The 23,929-nt window shown below is 41.8% G+C and overlaps 1 protein-coding gene across 9 annotated transcripts in view; it reads left to right on the top strand.

The window, feature by feature from the left end:
- DGKI (diacylglycerol kinase iota) overlaps positions 1-23,929 on the top strand; it is a 226,140-nt gene that overhangs the window by 174,273 nt on the left and 27,938 nt on the right. For 7 of the 9 annotated variants that reach the window (XM_052788831.1, XM_052788834.1, XM_052788829.1 and 4 more), the window contains 2 exons: positions 166-291; positions 19,776-19,801. In XM_052788831.1, coding sequence (XP_052644791.1) covers positions 166-291; positions 19,776-19,801 — 152 coding nt within the window. Of the gene's footprint in view, positions 1-165; positions 292-19,775; positions 19,802-21,554; positions 21,653-23,929 lie in introns of those variants that run through there. The other 2 variants (XM_052788835.1, XM_052788836.1) reach the window with 2 other exon arrangements.

Genomic DNA, 23,929 nt, shown 5'->3' with positions numbered 1-23,929 from the left:
TTCATCTTTAGGAACAGTCTCGTACTCATAGTGAATTAAGCTATTTTAGCTTGCTGTGGGCTGAAAAATGCTGGGTACCAGTAAGCATTAGACAGCTTCAAAGTGGAGTATGTGAGGTAATTTCTGAGGGTTTGAATGCCTTTCCCTTCCTTCTTCCCTCCCTAGAATATCAGATCGGTGGAACCCTGCAGTTCGAAAGAGGATGCTGAGCGACAGCGGCCTTGGCAAGATTTCCCCACACTACGAGGTACCTGACAAACAAAAGGACGCCAGCCAGACACATATGCTGCAGTAAGAACCCTCTGCATTTCTCTGCTTGATGATGCACTGTCACCATCACCACAGACAAGTCCTAGTGGCTCCTTTAAGCTTAATGAATTGTGCTGACATGCTGAAATTACAGACGTCCTTTTGCTTCTTCTCTTTTGCTCATTCCTTCTGTTTCTTCCTCCTTTTCCATTATTATATGTTCTTGCCTTTTTTTTTTCTTCTCTGTGGCACCCTGCACTCTTAATAAACCTAGATCCAAGTTTCCAAAAGTAAATACATTATTTTGGATGCCTGAAGTTCCAGCTAAGGGAACATGCATGACAACTGGTTATGAGAAAGACCGAAGTGCTCACCCTTAAGGTAGCTCTGATGCAATGTGACAAAGCAGAAATCTCTACAATTGCTGCTTACTTTCAAAGATGTAGGCAATAGTTTTCATTTAATCTTGAACCAGAGAGACCATTGTCAGTGTAGGATGACTAAGGAGTGGTTTCGTTGCTGATAATTCCCCCATGTAGGAGATTTCCACCACCACAATCCTGTTTGCCATGTTCAGATTTGTCTAAGACCATCTCTTATTCTACTTGCCTGTTTTAGAATTGGTTCTCAGCTTTTTAGTCCTATCGCTTTAGATTTTCAAAACCAACAGTAGATCCATAATCGCCACCAAAGTTTAGATGGGAAGCACCTGTCTGAACTCTGTTGCTGGCTTTGAAAAATTCTAGGGTTTTGGGGTTGTTTTTTCCCCCAAGTACATAATGTATAATTGTGTACATCACTTCTGCTTTATGTTTCTAGTTCTACTGTATCTGGATCCCTATGGATGAGTTTTAAAAATTAGTATAGAAAAATTAGTAGTGACCATGTGGTCCTTGTTTCAGTTTGCCTTTCTGTCTTGGATGTGTGTGGAAGAGGGCTGCAAGGTGCCTGCCGAGTACAGCTCCAGGGCAGATGCAGTGTGGATGAGAGGCTGCGTAGCTGTGTGGCTACAAACTGGGAACTTTCCAGTAAAGTGGAAACTGCTGGCAGGAGGAGGAGATGGCATGGTAAGAAAGGGTGATCTGGGTAGCACTGCCAGGAGACACTCGCCTGGTTTTCTCCCGTTACTCTGAGGGATTCTGGATCAGTTCTTGTTTTTATTCTCTTTGCAACGTGAAGGATGGTGAATTCAGGTTCAGTTTTCCACAGACTGGAGTGGCAGGGCCTGAAAACTGGAGCTGGCAAAACTGGGAGAAAAATAATGCTTAGACACCTTTAGGCAGAGTGGAAAGATGGTAACAACATGCGGACTAACTTCTAATTGATAAAAGGAGTGACTTTTTTACATCAGAGTGTTTGCTTAGCTGGAAAAATTATGTTTGGTAGATTTTATTAATTACAAGCGAAGTCTGTAGTACTGCCCAGAGTAAAGTGTACCTGTCGCTGCCTGCTGCAAGGAATTGTTTTCTTTATAGCTTCTCTAAACTTTGTTTTGGCTGAAATTTTTCATGGTAAGACTCAGGTTTTGACTGATAATTTTTCTTTTAGTTAAAACTTTAACAAAAAGTCAGTTGTTTCTGAGGACAAGATTTGTGGGAAGTGTGCTGCTTTAAATTACATTCTTTAAAATAAATAAATCTAACAGACATTTTAGTGCTAGCAGTGGAATGAACTTCATTGGAATAAAGTTTTGGATGCTTGACATTTAATAATGTGTCACCATAACACCAGGGAGATGCCTTTTACTGTCTTGAGAAAAGTACGCCTGAGTTTGCCCTGCTGCTGAGTTTGTTCATGCACTTTGGAGACACCTCAGATTCAAGAGTTTTGCTTTCAAAAGTTTCTCTCTGCACATGCTCGCAGAGGAGTTATGCCCCTCTCTGCTCAATCCTGGTTGCAAGCCTACCCACCGGGCTGAGGGAAGGGGGGCTGCACTGCTCACCAGCTGATCTCCAGTAGCAAGGAGAACAGGGAAGCGGCAGTCATGGTCAAATGGAGATGGGTCAGGAAAAGGTGTAAGAAAGGACAGGGAAAAGAGGCTGCAAAAGCCAAAGCAAAAAGGGAGTGTGTGCAGGAACTTGGGGAGCAGGGTTAGGGGATGGGAGCTGGCAGTTAAGAGCACAGGGGACATACAGATGTCTAGGAAATCAGAATGGGAATAATGAAAAGGAGGAGGACATGGGGTGCATAGAATCATAGAATCATTTAGGTTGGAAAAGACCTTCAAGATCATCGAGTCCAGCCATCAACCATGCCCACTAAACCATGTCCTGAAGTGCCTTGTCTACGCGCTTTTTGAATACCTCCCGGGATGGTGACTCAACCGCTTCCCTGGGCAGTCTGTTCCAATGCCTGACAACCCTCTCAGTAAAAAAATTTTTCCTAATATCTAACCTAAACCTCCCCTGGGGCAACTTGAGGCCATTTCCTCTTGTCCTATCTCCAGCCACCTGACAGAAGAGACCAACACCCACCTCGCTACAACCTCCTTTCAGGTAGTTGTAGGGAGCGATAAGGTCTCCCCTCAGCCTCCTTTTCTCCAGACTAAACAACCCCAGTTCCCTCAGCCGCTCCTCATAAGACTTGAGCTCCAGGCCCCTCACCAACTTGGTTGCCCTTCTCTGGACACGCTCCAGCACCTCAAGGTCTGCAGATAGGTAAGAGGTGAGTGAGACAGGTTAAGGGTGTGGGGGAAAGGGTCTGCCTCTGTTTCTCTCCGGAGTCTGGAGTTCTGGGCTAATGCAGATTATTTGTTATACCAGTGGGCAAGCTCTGAAGTGTGTTTAGACACTGCCTTGTTTGCTGCCAAGCTGGAAGGTGTGTAGTAAATGAGGCAGGGGATTGCAGCAGAGAAAGCAGGTATTATTACAGTTAAGGCAGCTGAATGCTGCTCTGGAGGACTGCCTTCTGCATTCCATTTCCCTCACAGAATTTCTGAATGATGCAGATCTACAACAAACTTTTCACGAATGGCCAGTAACAACAGGCTTCTCATTCTGTGCATGTCTACTGTGAAGTAGGTTGGGTTTCTGAGAGGCCGTTACAAGACTTTGAAAGAGAATGAAGGGCTGGAAACTGAGAAATAAGCTTTCTGTGTGCCTCAGGTTGTACTACTAAAACTAATGGAAAATTTGTGCTTGCCTTCCTTCTGACTCTCATTTTCCCAGCTGCAGAATACAGATAATATTGCAACCTCACCTTAGAGGAGCACAATGAGGGTGAATTTCATGGTCATAAGAAACTTGGATACTATGGGGATATTCTGCCAAAGATACTTAGGAGAAAATGAATAATTTTACATTTTGTGCACAGTGTTGGTAGTGTGGAATAAATAAATCTTGAGGCTGTGCACTGCATGTGCAAAATACAAAAGGAAATCAAGCAATAAAACTTGTGGAAAGAATTTTAGCAAAATTCCCCAAAAGGAATCTGGCAAAGCACAGAGGGGACAATTCCTCCTGTACATGGAGTTCTCGTGGATCCTTTAAGAGTCATCAGTTTCCAGTGTTTTACATCTAGTCTGAAATACGGTACAGCACTTCCAGCTCAAAGTGCAATACCCTATAGCCTGTCATTAGGGCAAGTGAGAGGGCACTTGCTGTGAGAGAAAGTGTCATCAGTTGACCCACTGGGGCTGTTTTCTCAGTGGCCATTTTTCTCCCAAACAGGGGTTGGGAGTGACCCTCCTCCGATGTTAGGAGCTGATTAGACCACAGCTGGTCATAGCGTGGCTGCAGGTTGCTTAGAGTGTCTCTGGCATCGCTCTGCATATATGTGTGTGTGTGTGTATATATATATATATGTATATAAAACCTCTTTAAGATGAAGTCATTATTTCCGGCAAGTGAGGAGTGTAGCTAAAAAGACAAAGTATGCAAATCGAAGGATCCCTTAAATTACTTCAATCGATGAAAGTAGAGAAGAGAACATGTGATCTAAAAATAATTATGATGTTTGGTGTTGCTTTTGATCACAAGCTGTTGGGGTAAAGAGTAATTTGAATGTAATGGTTTTGAGGCAGGGGTCTTTCTGAGAGAAAATTTATGCTTTTGTTTTTAATTAAGCGAGCTTCATGTTAGTTAATTTTCGGGTGGCTTTTGATTAATGGTATTTCATGGTTTGCTCCCTTTCTGATGGCTCTTTGATGTGTGACTGATGTGTGGAGTGGGCAGGACATGAAACAGCGTCTTGATGCAGTAACCAGGAGATGGGGCAGATCATAGCTTAATAGGAACATCAAATTGGTGTGAATGGTGCATATAAAAAAAACAAGAGGAAGACAATTACATGGACTATTGGTGCTTGGTCTTGAAAAAAGCTAAGTATTCTGGGCTGACTCCACTGAAACATGTAATTGGACTCTTCCTTTGAACATGAGTGGGTTCGTCATTCTGATTTATCCTGTGATCAAATAGTGCAGTGAGATGGGGATAACCATTCCCTCATAGCCTGCTGTAAGCATTCATTGTTGGCCATGTATTTCTCTTCCTAGTTATGTGTTTGTCACCCTGTTATGTGATGAGAGCTGGAAAATTAAATAAAATAAAACCCACAACAACATACAAAAATGAAAAGGTGACTATATCTTGGTAGAGGTTTAATCTACATCTTTTAATTGAAGTCATTAATTTTCCCATTGTTTGGGGCAGTAACAACCATTCTTCTAGCATCTGTCCAGCTGTGATGGTAGTGTGTTTCCAAAGCTGCTAGCTGCATTGTCTGAACTGAGTGCATGGCTCGTGAAGGGTGGGCAAAGGTTGGCCAGAATGCCATCTGGTCCTGTCAGGGAGAGGAAATAAAAATGCCTGTAGGGGCTGGAAGGTGGCTGCAGCCCTCTACACTAAATAGACATTAATTAGCTAGTATTACCACCCAGGCACTGCTTTATGAGGCAAAAATAACCTAGTTCCTGAGAGGGAAGAAGAAAAAGGCTAAATGCCAAGTGTTTTAACTCAACCACAAGAATCAGATCATTGCCCAGGAAATCAGTGTGACAGTACAGATGTTACAAGGTAGTTTAGGTTTTGTTTTTTTTAAGAGAAATCTTTGCGTGGTACAAGGTGAGAAGAGCATCGGGGTGCCAGTTTGCATGTAGAAAGGTGAAGGAATGCTCATCTAGTGAAAGTTAAGAAAATATAAAGAGATCATTCTTAGGATTTGCACATGATAGGCAGGAGCTGCCTAGTGATAGTGAACCTTTAAAATTTCAAAGGTTGGTGAAGACTTGAAAAATTCAAGTGTTTCCCCAAAACTCTTGCACTGGAAAACTCAGCATCACTTCTTAAATAGAGGGAGTAGTCTGCCCTGGTGTGGTTTTGTTGTGGTTTAACCCCAGCCGGCAACTAAGCCCCACACAACCGCTTGCTCACTCCCCCCTGGTGGGATGGGGGAGAGAATCAGAAGGGTAGAAGTGAGAAAACTCATGGGCTGAGATAAAAACAGTTTAACAGGCAAAGCAAAACCAGGAATCCATTCCCCACTTCCCATGGGCAGGCAGGTGTTCAGCCATCTCCAGGGAAGCAGGGCTCCATCATGCCTAATGGTGACTTGGGAAGACAAATGCCATCGCTCTGAATGTCCCTCTCTTCCTTCTTCTTCCCCCAGCTTTATATGCTGAGCATGATGTCCTATGGTCTGGGATATCCCTTGGGTCAGTTGGGGTCAGCTGTCCCGGCTGTGTCCCCTCCCAACTCCTTGTGCCCCCCCAGCCTGCTCGCTGGTGGGGTGGGGTGAGGAGCAGAAAAGGCCTTGGCTCTGTGTGAGCACTGCTCAGCAGTTATGAAAACATCCCTGAATGACCAACACTGTTTTCAGCACAAATCCGAATCATAGCCCCATACTAGCTACTATGAAGGAAATTAACTTTACCCCAGCCAAAACCAGCACAGTTTTGATAGCAAAATCTGAATTAGTTTTCTGATTCAGATTTAGTACAAGCTGCATCTATAAGATTAAGCCCCAAGAGTGAAGTGCATATGTTTTAACCAGCTATTTGTACACCCGGACAAATTACTTTCCATTATTTAAAATCCCAGATGAGTACTGATTGCTTTCAAACAAATCTTATTTGAGTGAAGGCATAAATCACCATCTCATCTTCACTGTACAGTCCTGTGTAGTCCTTGTAATAGAATAAGAGCACAACAAAATGCAGTGTCTGTTTATGCTTGAGTCTCTCTTTCCTTTCTCTTTTGTTATCTTAGATACTTTTACAAATAGCTTGTAAGGCACCACTCTCACTATCTTGAAGTGGAGCATGAGAAAGTTTTGCCTAAAGCAGCTCTCCACCTCTCGCTAGGAAAGTGATATTAAAAAGGAGGCGGCATTAGTGAAAGGAAAGATGAGGGCTCAAAGAGGAGGAAAAGCAATGTAAAGAGAACTAAGAATGGTTCAGGGAAAGATAAACATAGGCTAAACAGGGAAAGTACTTTTAAGAAAGAAAGAAAAAAACAATATAGCAAATGGATAAGAAATTGTTTTGAGGGAAAGCAAGTTCCCTGAGTGACATCGAGTGGGAATAAGTGATGCATCTCAGTGTAGGGTCTGGTCCTGTATTTTGAAAGCTCTCACTATTGTCAGTGTGATGCAGTCACAATACTTAAAATCTTGCGCAAGTTCCAGATGAAAGGTACAGTTTTTTCACTATTAGGAAATCTTTTCTTTAGTTGCTGCTCTAAATCTTCCCCTACTCCCATTTCTGGAGACTTTCTTGACAAAAGAGGGCACCTGTTAATTTTTTTTTTTTTTTTTTTTACACTCTAGTGCCCAGGCATGGTAAATAATGAATTTTATGTACTTTATGCTCCTGTTGTGAATATTAATTCTCTCCATCTACTTCAAGACTTTAGCTGCCTTCATTGCTTTTTGAGATTTTCAGTGGGGAAAAAAGGAATAATTATTGGTTTCCTTTGGAATTCTACCTTAAAGATATGTGCCTGTAGTTCTGAAAAGATATATTTCTGCCTTTTCTCATTCCTTTAAATACTTACAACGTAACAATGAAAATCGAGCAGAATTTTGGCATTGCTTGAATAATTTGCCTTGAACTTCATTTCTTGCCACCCAGAAAAAAATTCAGCTTGACAAACAATAGGAAGGCTCTTAAAAAGTGGAATTTAGCTGCCAAAAAGGAGTGTGTTTTTTCTGTGAGATCCCTATGTTTTTAAAAACAAGCTCTTCCGGAAATAGTTTGAATCTCTTATATTCTCTGTATAATTAGTTCAGTACAGAGATACTCATAAACAGGATGGGGTTTTTTATTTTGCAGTACAATCATTGAATACAAGAACAATCTGGAGACTGTAGCACTGCAGACAGAAATACTTCCCAGTGAAATTCATACTCTTTCCAGATTGACAGCAAAGAAAAATCTTGCTTAGTGCCTTGTGTTGCTTTGCAGCCTGTGGGATTTCAAAAATTTCTTTAAGGACAGCTACTGCTGCTGGTATCTGTTACTATTTGGAAGCTAATTTGAGTGTCCAGCTTTTACAATTTTTCTAGAAGTTTTCTTTTTCCTTCTGGAGCTGCTTATACAGCAACCTTAAGTACAACTGTAGATACAGAATATATATGAATTTGTCAAATGATTTGTCATGAAACTGGAAATGAGACTTTTACCTGGACAAACATTAATTCACAAGTTACTTTTGAGCCTCTCCCACATTGTCACTTAATCTATGTCCTCTTTTCCCAATCAATGTTTCTAGTTCTAGTGATGTTCATCCCTGTCATAGCCAGGAAGAGGGACTCCTGGATGTGTCTTAGTAGATTATGGATGGATTAGTAGACACACCTTGACTCAACTGCAGAAAAAAGGAACACAGTTTAGAGAGGAAAACAATGCTAAAAGCACAGGGGATGGAGAGGAATGTTGGCATCAAAATATCTTTTCAAAGACTGGCCTGCATGAGGTATGTTTTTGGTATATCCTGAGTATATGATGTACAGACTGTATGTGAGGTAAACATGAGAACAGATGTTCTCAACTCAGGATTCAAGAGGCTTTGTGTTACTTCAGCCATGTTGCAACCATCTCAGGGTTGGTTTTGGGCATGGGAAGACCCTGGCATTTTGCTCTCATGTCTGAAGATGGGGAAGCAGGACTAGGGAAAGTGTTACCACAAACAGTCCCTGCTATGTCAGGGGGTGAGCCATGGCTCTACGGTGATTGCACCCGCCAGACCTGAGGGACCTTTGCAAACAGCAAGAATCAGATGGTTCTGGAAACTGTTTAACACGAACTTTCAGCAACTTCTGGTGTCACCTTTAAGTGACTGAATACATGGAAAATCTTATTTAATCACCTCTTCCCCTGTTAATTAGTAGAAAATGTATGTCATTACTGCCAAAGTCTGGCCTTATCTACAGAGAACTGGGGTGTAGAAAAATCACGCTTTTTACTTATTAAAATTTCTGTGACAGTCACTAGTATTTGGTACTTACATATCATCCCGGGAACCCCCTCTCCCAGTAATACTGAGCTTTAAGACACTGTCTTTTGCTTCTGCTCTTGTTAACCATAATTGGAAAAGGAAGAAATCAGAATTTGTTTTAGATTTGCATGTGTATGGCCTTATTTGTGTATGTGAGTGCAATGTAAATAGTGTTTGTTTTCTTCCAGTATTAAGTCTCCAGCCTTTGCTGTTGAGGTGCTGCATTGCTAAGGGGTTTTAACAACAGTAGGCACATCTGATGAGGTGGGTTTGTGTTGCTGCCCCTTCCATATGCGGCGGAAATAGAGTACATCCTGCAGTGCATCCTGTAGGATGTTTTTTTTCTCATCAGTACTTATTACCAAATAATTTTATTATTCAGAATGTAGCTCCCCGGAGTGGACTGGGTGGGATTTTAGCTTCCTTTTTTCCCACCCGCCTGCCCCTGAGCCCTCAGAATGAGGGCTCTTAATGATTTTTGTAGCATCTCAACACCTGATGCACAGCTGAGGAAATTCACCCTGCTGACAAATTATTTTGGCAGACAGTGACATGCAAAACACTCCCACACACCATGAGACTACAAATTGGCTTCTTTAGAGACATCTTGCTTCTTGACTGGCATCCCGCTTTCCAAAAGGGAAATGCAAGCAGTCCAGCTCTCCTCTTCTCCTTGGGGAGATTTCAAGCAACAGGATACATATGTGCTTGACAAAGGGACCTTCCTACCTGGATGTTGAAAAAGTCAACTACCACCTAGCTTGAAAATGCTTTCTGAGTAGTTCCAGTAGATAAGGGGATGAAAAAGAATTTTCCATGTGGAATGTAAGGGTTTTTTTGTTGGAGTGTGTTTAAAGGATAAAATTGACGTTGACGAAGTACAGATAGCTGGTGCCTTGGTTTTCTTTAAGTGGTTTACCATAACAGCTATAAATCTGCTTTCCACTCTTTGGCTGATAGCCAAGGTTGAAGCAGTAGAGTTCTTTCTTTTTTCTCTTTTCTTGTTACAACTCTTTCTTTGTCCTTTTTTTTCATTTGCTTCCATCCTTGCTTGCTTACTTTAGCCCTTGGATTGAGAAGCAGAATCTGTGCTGAGAAGTAAAGAAGCTCTACAGCAAAGAAGGCAGGGAACATATCAAGACAGTCACTTCTTGTACCCTTGTTTTCCATTTGGCTGGGTAAAAGAAAATGACATTTGATAATTTGATCTTTAGGGCCTACTGCTTTCCTGCGAGCATCAGGCACATGGTAACTGCACCTGGCAAGAGGAGGAGAGAGGGGAGAGTGGAGCTGATGATGCCATTGTAGCTTTATGGAGTGGAAACAGCAGACCTATGGCCCCCAGTGACATTAAAGGCACTGGAAGGGGGGCTAGCTGGGTTTACTGGGGTGATATAGGATGATCAACAGAAAGAAAGCATGTGTTCTTCTGGGCTTGCTTTAAGCACTGTTATAAATATAAGGTGAATATCCTCCAGCACAGCAGGCTTCCAGTCCAGTAAAAGTTAGAAAAGAAGTGAACCTTGTAGTTTTAGGTAATATGTATGTCTGTATTTGTGTGTACTTGTTACTTATTTGTAAGAGTTGAAGTAAGAAAAAAAACCCAAAACATCCCAGTCCTAGTTTTCTGAGCATTGCATGAGAATAGCAAGCCTGTGTCCATGTGCTCTGTCCCTGCCATAAGGAGCTGCCATCTGCTCGGAGAGGAGACTGGTTCTTAATGTGCTCTCACTCACTACCAAGCTGTCTTATCAAAGCCAAAACTACTAAGCTTCAGGGCATGGGTATGAAACACAGTCCTGTACATATGTAATACACACATTGGAATACATAGTGTGTCCAAGCTTTCACACTAGGACATGTCATAATATGCATTCAGACTGTATTTATTGACACTCTGTTCGTATTCCTAAGTTCTAGTTTTTAACCAGCTTGCAAAGAGAATAGAAATGTGATTTGGTAAAATAATTGCTCTAGACTATCACACAGAAGTACTACTTTGCCTGAGCTGACAGTGTTAAACTCCAAAAAGTCAAACCTTTGCTAACTTTCTCTGGTTCTTCAGATATCTGCATGTTTGGTTTTCAGCTGTGGCTGGAAACTGGAAAGTGTTGAAGTACCATGCAGCAAAAAGCTAGAGACAAAGCATAGTCATGTGAAAATAGGTCATCTTTTGAGGTTTGCAATTTAGTATTTTAGACCCGCAAAGTTCAGGGTGTTTGGATGAGGCTGGGAGCAATATTTTGACATGAGCCTTCACTTGACTCATTGAACAAAAAGTGAGGTTTTTCACTAGGGCTGCTTGAAAAATATATTGGTGAGCTGTTATTCCTTGGTGGAGGTATGCATGAAAGAAGTTTATTTCTTCTGGAAAATGTTGCTTGAAACAGAAAGTACCTGTGAATGTGGGCTGGGTTTAGTATGCTTGGGTTGGGGAGAGATTCTCCGGTTAGCCTGAGAACTGCTGAGGGACAGGCAGCGTGTTCCCCAGGTTGTGCGTCTTGGCATGGCTGCTCTGCAGGGGACTGCCCTTGCTCTTCCATGTCTAGGGTGCGTGTCCCTGTCCCCCGGCTGCAGGCTTATATGTAAGGGTGTAGCAGGTACTGTCTCTTCTTAAAATGCCTGCCAAAGCATTTCTTGGGTGAGAGGAGAAACGTTGGAAAGCTTAAAAGCATTCAAATGGGGAGGGAGAAAAGTTGTCCCTGCTTGCCTGCTGCTCCTCTGTGCTGGGAAAGGAGCACTCAAACCCACAGCTTTGTCTTGGTAGCTGAGACTGAGCGAGCGTTCAGCAGTTCTGGCACAGAGGTGTGTGCAAGGGAGGGAAATACATGAGGAGCGGGGCTGTAACACAGAGTCTTGCTGAGGTTCCTGGCACTGTTGATGCCCATGGGCAAGCAGGGACAGATGGACCTGGCTAAATTATGCCAAGAGCTGAAATCAGAGAGCCAGAGGTGGCTTGGAGCCAGTGTAACCCTGACTCCTAGATTCTTGTTTCTGTGCCAGGCGTCTGAAAGTGCGGCACAAACCCATATCTGAAGCTCCCATTATAAGTTTCATTAATTCTTCATTAATTATTTTATAGCAGGGATGTAAAGAGCTCAGCAATTCTGCTCTGCCTAGGATTATAGAAGGACCTGTGTGTTATGCACATTAACTGAGGTGATTTGGGGTTTTTTTTGAAAGTTGGCAAGCAAGTGAGGATTGCTTAGTGCTTACCACTTGTTAAAATCAGGCCACTTATTTTTGAACATAATTGCAAGAATCTGTTTCTGAGGGATTTCTGTGTCTTGGCCTCTCTCCTCCCCAAACCACTAAAGGCTATTTATCAGGAGTGACTGGTTTGCTTTGTGGTAACAAACACACCACTTAGGGTAGCTTCTAGGCTGTTTAGAAACCCAAACTGGCCTAAGATTATTTGGGTGGTGTTTTGAGATACTAAGCAGCTAATGTGCTTCATCTCCATCTAGCCTGAGGGCCAAGTGGGGACGTGACTTCTGAATCAGAGTATATCTGATGTGCTTGCAGTGTGGCTGTCATGGCTTTGTGGTTACCAAAATAATTCATAAGTTAGTCATATATATAATTCATAAGGTAAAGTCATAGCAAAATGATCTCTGGGTTAATCTTTTTCTGGAAAAAATAAAAGTACACAGATCTGTTGTTGAGAAAAGGGGTCAGATGATTTGTTACCTGATTGCACCTAATATCTTTTTTTGCTTTTCGCGTAGGATGTTAAAGCAGTGTATAGGCCCAGCCCCTTTAGTTCCTGTCCCAGGTCTTTTTAATAAAGAGCAGTTTCAAACAGCATCCAGTCCCTTGACATGCAGTCTGTTGTTTTGCCAAAGTATTACATGGTGTTGTTAGATCTCACTTTATTTCTTTTAGGGTCAGAGCCACCTCAGCTACTGCCTTTCCTTTGTCTTTTGCCCCCCAAATTCATCAAGCGATTGACAGGTAGGTCAGTGAGGATTTTGAAGATTTAATTCAAATCTGGAAATTTCAAAGAAGCTTGGATCAGGCCCTCTTCAAAATGAATGTCTTGCATTCCCCTGAGATATGTTGGTGTCACGTGGTGATAAGAGAAAGAGAAGCCAAGTATTAAAAAAACAAAACAACAAACTAACAACAAACAACCCATGATCACCCTACAGTGATCCTGCTGGTTGTTTGGAAATACCTTCTTTTTCAAGGAAATTACACGCCAACTTTCTTAGGTCATGTTTTGACCTTGATTCCAAGGTAGAACTGTCTTTTTCAAGATGAACATGTTAGAACATCTCTCTCACTTCTTCTTTTTTAAATCAAGGTTAACCATGTTAAGGTTTACAGCTGATTTTGCAGTAAAATCTTTTATTCCCTTGTTAAGCAGCAATTCCCAGGCAACTCCTCTGGGTGTCAGTACAACTTCAGGTATAGCTGCATTGTGGTGTTCCAAGCCTTCATTCAAAGCATTCTACAGTGGACAGAGGAATGGTAAGAGATAAAAAGTTATACCGTAATGAGAAAAGATATGGAAAAATATAAGGGACACAGTCATGCCTGAGACACAGCAAGGAATACATCTGAGCTGCCCTTGTATTACTACAAAGCCCCAAGCTACATTCCTGTATGTTGGAGTTCTTGTGAACAGCCTGAGGCAATGGGTTTTGTGCAGGTAAAGACTGAGGCTGCAGAAGGAAGCAACAGAGATGCTAGAAAAAGTACTGATCTTTGCCTTTAGCAGAATTAGAAAAAATTAGGCTCTTCAGATTGTCATTACAGATTAACAGGACATGTCTGAATGGATTTCTGCAAAATAATAAATAACCTGAATGGAATTTTTTAGATTCAGGGAGCATTGCTAGTCAGCATTTTCCCACGTGTGAGACAGTATGGCCATTGTCTATGAGAAATACTTGAGAGGAAAGAATGACAGGAAAGCTGCAATAATAAAAGCAGAAAGCTTTGTAGAGAGACTCATAGAATTGCAGAAAAATTTAGGTTGGGAAGGACCTCTGAAGGTCATCTGATACAAACCCCTGTTCAAAATAGGTCCAGTTAGATGAAGTTGTTCATAGCCTTTCCAGATAAGTTTTGAATATCTGCAAAGCTGGAGATTTAGCAGTCTCTCTGCACAACCTGTTCCTCTGTTTGACCACCCACATGGTAAAAAAATTTTACTAATATCCAATCTGAATTTCCCATGTCTCAGTTTGTGACTGTTGCTTCTCCTCTTCTTTCTTTAAGCAGACTCTGGCTCTGTCTTCTTTATACCTTCCTTCCCATTAGGTAGTTGAAGGCAGCAATAAGATTTCCCCTGAGCCTTCTCTTCTTACTGAACGAACCCAGCTCCCTCAGCCTCTCCTCGTATGTCTCTCCTCACACGCCCTCACCGTCTCCGTGGCCCTTTGTGGAACTCGGTCCAGTTTGTCAACATCTGTCTTGTTCTCAAGTCTCACAGGTACTGAGTAGAGGGTAAAAATGACTTCCATCTATTTTATGGCTGTGGTCTTGCAAATAGAGCCCAGTATGTCATTGGCCTTTACTGTCGCAGGGAACTCTGCTAACTGATGTTCAACTTGTGCTCCGTTAACACCCTGCATCCTTTTCTGCAAAACTGTTTTCCAGGTGGTAGGCCCTCAGCCTGTCTTGTTGCATGGGTTTATTCCTCCTGAGGTGCAGGACTTTGCATTTGCCTTTGTTGAACTTGCTAGGTTGCTGCTAGCCCACTTCTTCAGCCTGTCAAAGTCACTGAATTGGGCATGTATAGGGTCAAAGTGAAAGTGTGGGGAAGCTCTTGGTAATCCTTAGGCTTTTATTTTTCATCAAGTGCCATGGCAGAAAATGGTGATGCCCTGGCTGAGCGTTATCTTTAGCTCTTATTGGGTCCCTCCAAGGATGTGCTGAGGGACCAGGAAAGCAAGCAGTTCTGCCTTTGTGCTAGTAAGATATGAGTCACTTTCTGCAGCTGGGACTGCAGGGGACTCACCAGTCCCACAGGTGTTGATGCAGATTGCTGAATGAGGGGGTTTCCTCACCTTTATTTTAAAAATACTTTATGTGCTAAAAATTTTCTTTGACTACAAACAGAGAATATATGAATAAATCCCAATAGGGATGCCACTTTCATTTCTGAAGAGATGTACAGATGAAATGAGAAAGAATGGGTTTAATCTGAAAGCTCTTTCCCTCCACTCGTCACAGGCAGCTATTGTCAGACTGAATAAGAAAGTTTGCAGAAATACATTGCTTAAGCGGGGAAAAAGGAGAATGGTCATAAAAACCAGCAGAATTGCTGCACACAGATTGTTATTTGGCCTTTAAATTGTAAATGGATGGTTTTAAATAGGCCTGGTGCAGATGGTTTCTGCTACAGGTTTATTGATTAAAATAGCTGCTTTACATCAGCTCCGGGTTTGTTTCTCCAGAGGCTTTTGTCTTCATGAATAATGTACGCGTTTGCTGAAATTTTGTTAGAATTCATCTGCTGGAGGCTGGCTGTATTTCTCTAGGTTCCTAAGCCTCAGTTGACTAGGCTTGAAACTGTGACAGTCCCTGCCCTTCCCTCCTTAGAAATGAATATTCCCTCTTCCACCCTTCCAGTGCTGAATAAATCTAGTGCTTGCACATTGGAGCGTGCACTTGGAAACAGCTGTGAGTGTTTGGCTGTTTGGGGAAGGCTTGTATGATACCAAAGGCTGTCTTGGCTATACTGGGGATTAGATTTTTGCCAGCAATTGATCCAAAGCCTGTAAGAGTGAGCGGAAAAATTCCAGTGAGCTTTGGATCAGACCATTGACTCTGAGGTACAGTGCTGGTTTAGGTGGGCATGTCTCATGCCTTCGGTATCATAAGTCTTCCCATTTGCTGGAAGCTTCTAGTGAATGCGTGACTAGGGGCTTTTTACGTTATTATTCAGGCTATTTTATGCATTTCTAAATATGTGTACCTCATTTTCTGGGAGATCCTTGTGCATTTTGTGTTAAGCAGAAAAAGTACTGCTTTGCTTGCATAGGGAGTGGTGGAAGAGGCAACGTGCAGCTTCCGCTCGCAGACTGAGGCTGGCAAGTGCTGTTATCTCTTCTGAGTAGAGCTCGCTACTCTGCCACAGGAGGAGGACACTACTGCAGGACCTATAGCAAACGGAGGGGTACAAACAACATGGAAAGCAAATGGAGGTGATAACGTACTTCCCCTCCTCCTCCCTTCTGATCCCCTTCCTGACCGTCATAGTAATATTTGTCTTCCCCTTAACTAGTCACTACAGCAATAGCTCTTTGTGAAGCATCTGTCAAACCAGGGCAGGAAAAAAGCCAGATTAATGCCTTTGGTGAAAAAGTTTGAAATTGGGCTTCCCTTTCACGCTTATGCATGGGAAAAGAGCACTGTTGGTGGAAGACCTAATTTAAGGTTGTGATTCCGGAAATGTAGCCAATCATAGACAATCTGGCCTGTCTTTACTCTCTTGGGGAGGTGGGGTGTTTGATAAGCCTTTCTTTCTACAAGTTCATTTTACACCAAGATAAAACCAGAAAAAGTAACAGTTGTTATAAAAAATAAGCGATTCCATTCTGAAATGGCCAAGAACAGGATATTGCAGTGCCTGAACCTTTTCCTGAAGGTTTTTAGGGGTTTGATTTGTTTTGTTTGGTTTAACTAAATTAAATTTTTTTTCAAGATTTTATTTGGCAAAGTGTTTTGACCCAGGTGGGACCACAGATCTTGGCAGCTTATTAGTTCTTCTTGAAGTATCTCTGACTTGTCTCTAGTCTTTTTTAAGGCATGGAGGTTGTGAGAATGATAACTTGCTTCTTTATGACAGTCAAACACACAGCTAGAATCATACTAGGAGGGCAGCTGACAGGCGCTAGATAGATGGTTACTGTGTGGATGTTAGCAGCTGAGAATCCTCCCTTCTCAGGACACTCTTCTGGTGACCAGTGCTGCCATAGTATATCCCTCACACTTCTTACAGACCTGAGAGAAAGATGTGTGACCGGAAATATGAGCATCCACTGGATTTTTTTGCTGTCAGGAGAGTCCCCTGTGGCTGTGGAGTGAGTGTATGTGGTTTAGAGCAGGTCATTAGACTTCCTTTCTTTCCTCCCTTAGAGCCTCTCATAAGCATGGGGTAGACCAGACAATGCATAAAATGCCCAACACTATTAGTGTGGACTTTTCAGCAGCCTCACTTCCTTACATTATAGTTACAAGCAGGACTCCCCTTGGTGTAGTTAGGCCAGTACTTGAACTGTTTGGAAAATCCCTCCCCCTGCTAAAATATACAGCCTGAAATTGTAGGAGAATGTTGAGAGTCCTCTCCACTCTTTGCCAAAATACTTCATGTTAGTAGTGCAACAAAGGAAGCCTAGTTTATTGTGGTTGAACCTTTGGTATCTCCAGTGGTGGAAGCTCTCACTGAGGCTTTCCTGTGGCTGAGATATTCAAAACCTCTCTTTGTGGCTTTGCAGCTATGTCAAAAAAATTTGAGCTTCTGCTATTGTGTTTCCTTGTGAAAGCAGGAATTGGCTCTCCAACCCCTCTGTTAACGATGGGTGAAATGAGCCAACAAGCTCAAACTTTATTAGGGTGAGGCAGAGAGGGGCATACGTACACATCAAGATGCTGTGATTATATAAACCTTATTTTCTCAGGATACCAGGCTACACGGTTCCATGAAGCCTTTTAAATGAAAACACTGCTAGTAGCAGCAGTAGTACCTGTCAGATTTCTTACTGTTCAACCATTTGTGTTCAAGGCATGCAACAAAGGTACATGGCAGTAGTATTTTGAAAAATACCTACTAATTTGGGGCACACTAAATATGCACAAAGACATTTTTCATCCCTCCCTTCAATGTTTTAATTGAGAAGGCAGTGGTATTGTAATAGTGTCTCTCCTGTTGTTGATGCTTTAAGGAACTAATGACATCTGTTTTACCAGGTATAAAGAGCAGCCAAATTATAGGATAATCTGTACTGTTTATTATACTGTTTCAAATAAAGATCTGAAAAGTGATGAAACTGTGCAATTAAGAAACAAAACAGAGGAATAAATTCTACTGGTGCTGTGGGATACTGCATTAGCAATGGGTGGAGAGTCAGGATACGTGAGCTAAGGAACCTGGCATGACTCCTGCATGTAAAAATATTTTCAAATACCTGAAAATTTGTACCTTTTGATATGGCCCGTTCTGCACTGTTTAACCTTGTAGGAAACACTGTGTGTTGAGTTTTGACCTTCAGAAGGCCTTCTGCTGGGGGTTGTGGAGAAAGGCGTGTAACTAACTGGTAAAAGCAGTGGGACAGAGTCCTGGCGATGCCTGCTAATCCTCTGGGTTACCCGCATTCCTACTGTATTTCCACAGACACAGCTGAAGTGCAAGGGCAGACCTGGCCTGGTTGGCAGCAGAGCAGGATACATATCTAGGATGTTCAGCAGCAATCAAAGGATTTAATGGGAGTAGAGGATTAATTAATTCTGATCCATACAGACACATTGGCTTCTTGCACAGTCAGAATCGTAATTAGGCAATCACATTTTTTCCTTTCACAGTGACCATTGCTCCAGCTGTGTTGTAACTCTTTCCTCTCTTTCTTTGCAAATCTCTCTCTTTTTTGAAACTAAAAATTTGCATACCTCGTTAGGAAAGTTTCCTTCTTTTCTTTCCATCTTTCCTGTTTGCATCTACGTATTTGCATATTTGCTTCTGATGTCCTCTAATCCCTCAACCTTTATTTTCAGACCCCTGTTATGGAATGAGATCATGACTCCTTCTGAGCTTCTTCATTTCTCTAAATCCAGGGTTTCTAGCCCTTGCTTCCATGCCCCCCTCCCCCCCCCCAACACTCATCCCCTGCCGACTCAGTTAAATATACATGTGCTCTTTTCCCCTTTGTTCCTTCTTTTCCCTTCACCCCTCTGTGGCTGCTTTTCTTATGTCAGCTTTGATCTCTTGCTGGCAACACTAACATTTTTAAATCTTTAGTAATTTGTAATTTTTATACATTGATGCAAAATTAAATATGTCTTGGAAAGGAAGCATGGGTTGCCCCATTCACTGTGGGAACAAACTCCTTGTTACCTGGGTGGGAAGGCTATATATGCAGTTGAAAATCTTTGCTGGGGAAGTGCTGAGGCAATGGTCCAATCCACTATGTGTGTCAATCTGGTCTAAATAACCAAGGCACATCCCAGATTTGGCTGTACAGTTAGCCCCAGTTTTGCTAAGCCAAGCTACGGCAGCAAAGGGAGAAATGGAGGGCCAATACTTTACACCTCTTTATGTTCCTTTGTTGTGGGTGCTGACCAAAACCATGAGGATTGGGATCCTTAGTGATGGGAGCTGTGACACAAATCCCTGGAATTCAGTGGGGCCCTTCTGTTCATCAGCAGGGGCACTGAGAGGTCCCTCATGATTTATAACCCCTCACTCTCTTGGAGTATTATCAGAGGCTTAAGCCACTGGTTAGGGTATCCTGTAACTCTTGTGTTGCTGCTGTTATGTTGCTTTTTACTGTATTTACATCTGTGCAGACTTTTTGTGTGTGTATGTGTCTGTCTAAGTTGCTTTTGTGAAGATGGCATGAAGTATTATTAATTATGACTGGTGTTTTATGCAAGCCACTACATTGACTCATGGTAAGAAAAATGGTCACCTTAATGACTGTGAGTTCCTATGAAGCTGTAATTTCCTCAACCACCCCTAGTTGTGAGGTTTTCTCCTGGCCCACACTTAATTATGGTCCCTTCAATAATCTCTAGAGGATCAGGGCTTTCTCACCAGTAATGTTAGCTATTTCCAACAGTAACAGTAGTAGATAAGTTTTTTGCCAAGTACCTATAGAAACTCTTGGCATGAGTGCTTAACAGCACAGCTGACAGCTGCCTTATGGACGTGACTCCATACAGCCACTCTGGTCTGCAGAACCTGCTGCTCAAGTAGGTCTCTGCCCTTTTCTGCTCTTTTCTTGTCAGATGCTTCCAGCCCTCTCTTCTAAGGAATAAAGAATAAAACCTTCAAATTCCTCATATCCCATTTCCCACAGTGACACTGAACCTTATTTGTGGCCTTTTCATACCAAAGATTGACTGGACTTTGTTGTTTTATTCCAGGTCACCAGTCTCTTCAGAAGATCAAGGTAAGATCTGTTTTGTAGATACTAATAGCATATTAAGAATGAGACTAAAGACTAACTAGTAAGCTGTGTTTTAACACAGTTGTGGTGGAGAAAAATTACTTTGTAAAAATGAAAATTTGATGTTGTTCACCCCTAGACATCAAGTGCTTGTTTATCTAGCTGATCAGTTGGGGCTGACAAAAGTTAAGCCTGTGTTGAGCTATTTGTAAAATGAATTTTGCTCAGCCAAATGGAGCTACTGCAAGCGTTTGCAATTTATTCACACAATTGCGTAGGGCTTCACCTATGGAAAATTATGTGTGGGCTTAAAGGATGATATATGTTTTTTGTGAAGGTGAGCTGATCTCTTATGGCTCTTATAGGACAGCACCTTCGTAGCAGAGGAGATTGTATTATACTTTAGATGCTTGAACGCACATTAGCTTGGGTTACCACTAAAGTCACTTTGGTAGCACAGTATGGAATTTAGTGCAGTTAGCAGCTTCTACATGTAAAAATCTCATGGCTTGAATAGCAAGAGTTGCAGGTTATAGTAATATGCTTGGTCTGAAGGAGACTGAAGGATCTGATCTTTCCCTATGGACTAAAGAGGGAGTTTGCAGTGACTAGCTGGTTAATAACTTGACCAACTTAGGTGGTTAGAGCTAGGTGGTATAAGTATCCCTCTAGAGTACATTAAACTATGGTTGCATTGGTACTGAAATCCAGAAGTGTACTACAAATGAGGTGGTAATTGCACTGGCAGAGTTGCACAAGGAATGCAAAAAAAAAAAAAAAAAAAAAAAGGGAGATTGTAACAGAGAGGAGAAAGTTCATCGTGTAGCTCTGAATCGTGAATATTATTTTGGACACAAAATAAATAAATATCTATTTTCTTCTGGCATTCAATCTGTATGCAGTTACACAATCAGCAAAATTTCTGGACAATACAATAAGGATTATTCAAGAAAGGTCCAGATGGGGAATAGTAAGGACTGTTGCAAATGGAGACGTAAGGAGGTCTGACCCTGGAATTGTGTCACTGAAGTATGTTCACTTGGAATGTGGAATGACTAGTTAGATATCAACCTACATTGTCCTTGGCTCCAGCCAAGATCTTTTTAGTCCAGTATAGTGGCTATCAAACATAACGTCATTAATAAATTCTCTTCCATGTCCTTCATGTGTCATTTCTTAGTAAAGAAAGTTATGAAGAAAGCCATAAAAATGGATAAACATGTCAGACCAAAGATATATCTAGCCCATCTAGTCCATTCCCAGTGTCCAATAGCAGTGGATCCCCTGACAAATAAGAGCGTGAGAATGGCAGAAGTATACAGTTTTAATTTCCTGGTGTACCCTACCAACTTCCTGTGATTTACAGCTCATTGACTTTGTGAGCCAGAGGTAGTCTTCTTGTTTTATAGTTCACCTGCTTTTTGCCACGACCACAGCTTCTTAGTATAAACTACTGGAGACTTGTGAGAAGTTGACAGTATACCTCATTTCTCCAGCCCTCAGAAGAAATTTGAAAACATTATTGCCTAATATACTGTTTCAAGACCTGGACTCAGGCTGGTTGTCGGTGCATAAGCTTATTAGTGATAGACTGCTCTTGCTTTTTCATTTCCCTTGCATTTATTCTATTGCTCCATTTTTATCTATTAATGGAGTAACAGACAGTGTAAATGTATTTCCTTGTGTATCTTTAAACTTTAGTATTTCCTGCTGTCATAATTCTTTCCTTCTTTCCACTATTTTTATACTGTCCTAGTTTCTCACAAAATCTTCCTGTTTGCCATCTACCATCTGCTGCCAGGGTCTGGCTTTTCAGGTTTGATAAACATCTCTGAATAGCCTCTTCCTTCCCTCTCTTCCCTTTCTCCCATAAGAAACCTCCTCCGAAATGCAGAGTGAAAGTCCTATGTTCCCTTGACCAATTAGTGATGCGACAGTGCTAGTTATTAGAAGTTCTGTGTTTTGTGACCGTGGATTATCTAACTAGATTTGTCATCCATGTAAATATGTAGGAGCTTCTCTCAAACACAAAAGATATTCCATGCCCCAGTGACTTTTCAGAAAGAGAGGTCCAGTGCTTGGATTTCCTCTCTCCTGCTATGCCACGTAGAGACCATGGTAAATGAGCACAGTACCAGAAGGAAAATGTGAAAAAAGTGCTGTAGCACAAGCTCTTTTGAGCCTAGGTGCTTCTCAGTCCACTTCATGCATGTATGGAAGCATCTCAAATTAGTCTTGGTTCTGAAATCTCTTATCTAAACGAAAAATAGAGAGTCCAGCTGAAAACTTATCTCTGAATGGCCTGTCTTGTGGTCTTTATGCAGACCTCTCCTGGTATATTTTTCTTGGAGTAGGTATCCAGGATTCAGTTTTGAGACTCTTATTTTCATTAACAATGAGTACTCAACTGTGTGCCCATTCAAGATGTTAAACATTCATATATAGTTTTATAAGGCAGTAATACTTTGGGGCGCACAGTGGGGTAAGATCCAACTGTAGAATAACGTATCCTCACTGGCATCACTCTACATGCCGTGTTTCAGCTGCTCTTCCCTATTATGGGGCACATTTCTAGTGCTGATTTTCTGATGATGTGATGTGTTGGCCGTTACTGAGAAAAGGCACTTTGTCTGTTGTGTTGGATCTTTTGTTTTAACTCTCCATTTGGTTCCTGATCTTCATTTTGTCTGCTTTAATCTTCAGTCCCCATTTCTCTTCTACTGCTTCTCTGTGTTTTTTTCTTTCCATCATCCTTGTCTTCCTTTTCAAATGTCTCTTTACCCTTGACCATGAGGTTGAATTCTGCATAGACTCTTGCATTGTGCTCCTCACTTTGGTTTCTGAATGTCCTGCTTCTCCAGTGTGGGCTGCCTGCTTCAAGCATTAGTTGCCAGCAGTAGCTGTAGCATCTGTAGTGTAGTAACAGAGTTGCTACCAGAATTAGCATCAAATGTGAGTGGCACTTCCATTAATCCCTGACAGGACAATGCATTATGCTGTCTTGAAGAGAGGGTGAGGATAAAGCACCATCTGTCTGGGACTGGGCATCTATTGAACAATTGTAACAGCACACAATGCTCCTTGTTGTGGACACGTGTTAAGGGCACCTTTATCAGTTACAAAACAGAGCCATTTTAATCGGCGCAGAAAGGGAAATAGTACTGCTAGAAAATCCCAAACTTCAAAAGAAAAAACCCAAACCTTTTAAAGATTTTAAAAGGTTTGTGTCTCTGTTCTTCGTGCAGGTAGTTAGGAAATACATAACTAAAGAGTGAAATCATCATCTGCTTTCCTTTTTTTTTTTTTAATAATTAAAAAAAAAAAACCAAACAGACCAGAAGCAGTGCAGACAAAACCCCTAATCCCCAAATTCACTAACTGATTGACAAAATGGAACCAACTAAGTAAATACCAAAGCATAGTAGTTTAGCCAGGGGATTAGAGTGATGACTCTGAAGAACAAAATGGAAAGGTTACCTGCTCAGCCGCGTGGGCCCTGGTGCAGTTACATGCCCTGCAGCCTTGGAGGACAATGGTCTGTCTTTGGCTGAGAGTCAACAATGGGCAAGTGGCAAGGCAGCAGAAGACCTGGTGGATGTCATGAAGGAGGGGACAAGCAGCTCCCCTCTTAGTGAATGGTACCACCTGCTCTACTTTCACTCTGTAAAAATCCCAGTCTTATGCTTAGGAGGTCTGAAGCTATTGGAAGTTATTGAAGAAACCATATCTATTGTTTCTAGATCAGATATAGTACTGTGACGGGAATGCAGACTTGCAGACTTCTAATGCATCGCCTGGCCAGTACACAGTCATTGCCTGATTATTGTTAGGTGAATGGTTGAGGTTTACCAAACCCTTCCTTCATCTAGCACCTTTCAGTATTGCACTGTACATTGTATGTATGCTAGATCATGCCTTGCCCACTCTTATTCACAGACAGCCTGCAGAAATCTGTCTACAAATTTTAACTGTGCTAATGCATTGAATAATCTTACATTTTACATTACCTTTGGTCTAGCTTCATTGGGTTATCTTTACCGTTCTTTGGTTACCCTGTGTGACCGAGTTGGCTGTTCTTCATCATCACCTGAGCAACTGAGGGAAATGCTCTTCAAAAAAAGTACAATGAGT

The sequence above is a fragment of the Harpia harpyja genome, chromosome 6 (assembly GCF_026419915.1).
Source record: "Harpia harpyja isolate bHarHar1 chromosome 6, bHarHar1 primary haplotype, whole genome shotgun sequence".
Classification (NCBI taxonomy): domain Eukaryota; kingdom Metazoa; phylum Chordata; class Aves; order Accipitriformes; family Accipitridae; genus Harpia; species Harpia harpyja.
This window is presented reverse-complemented; position numbering and strand designations above follow the sequence as displayed.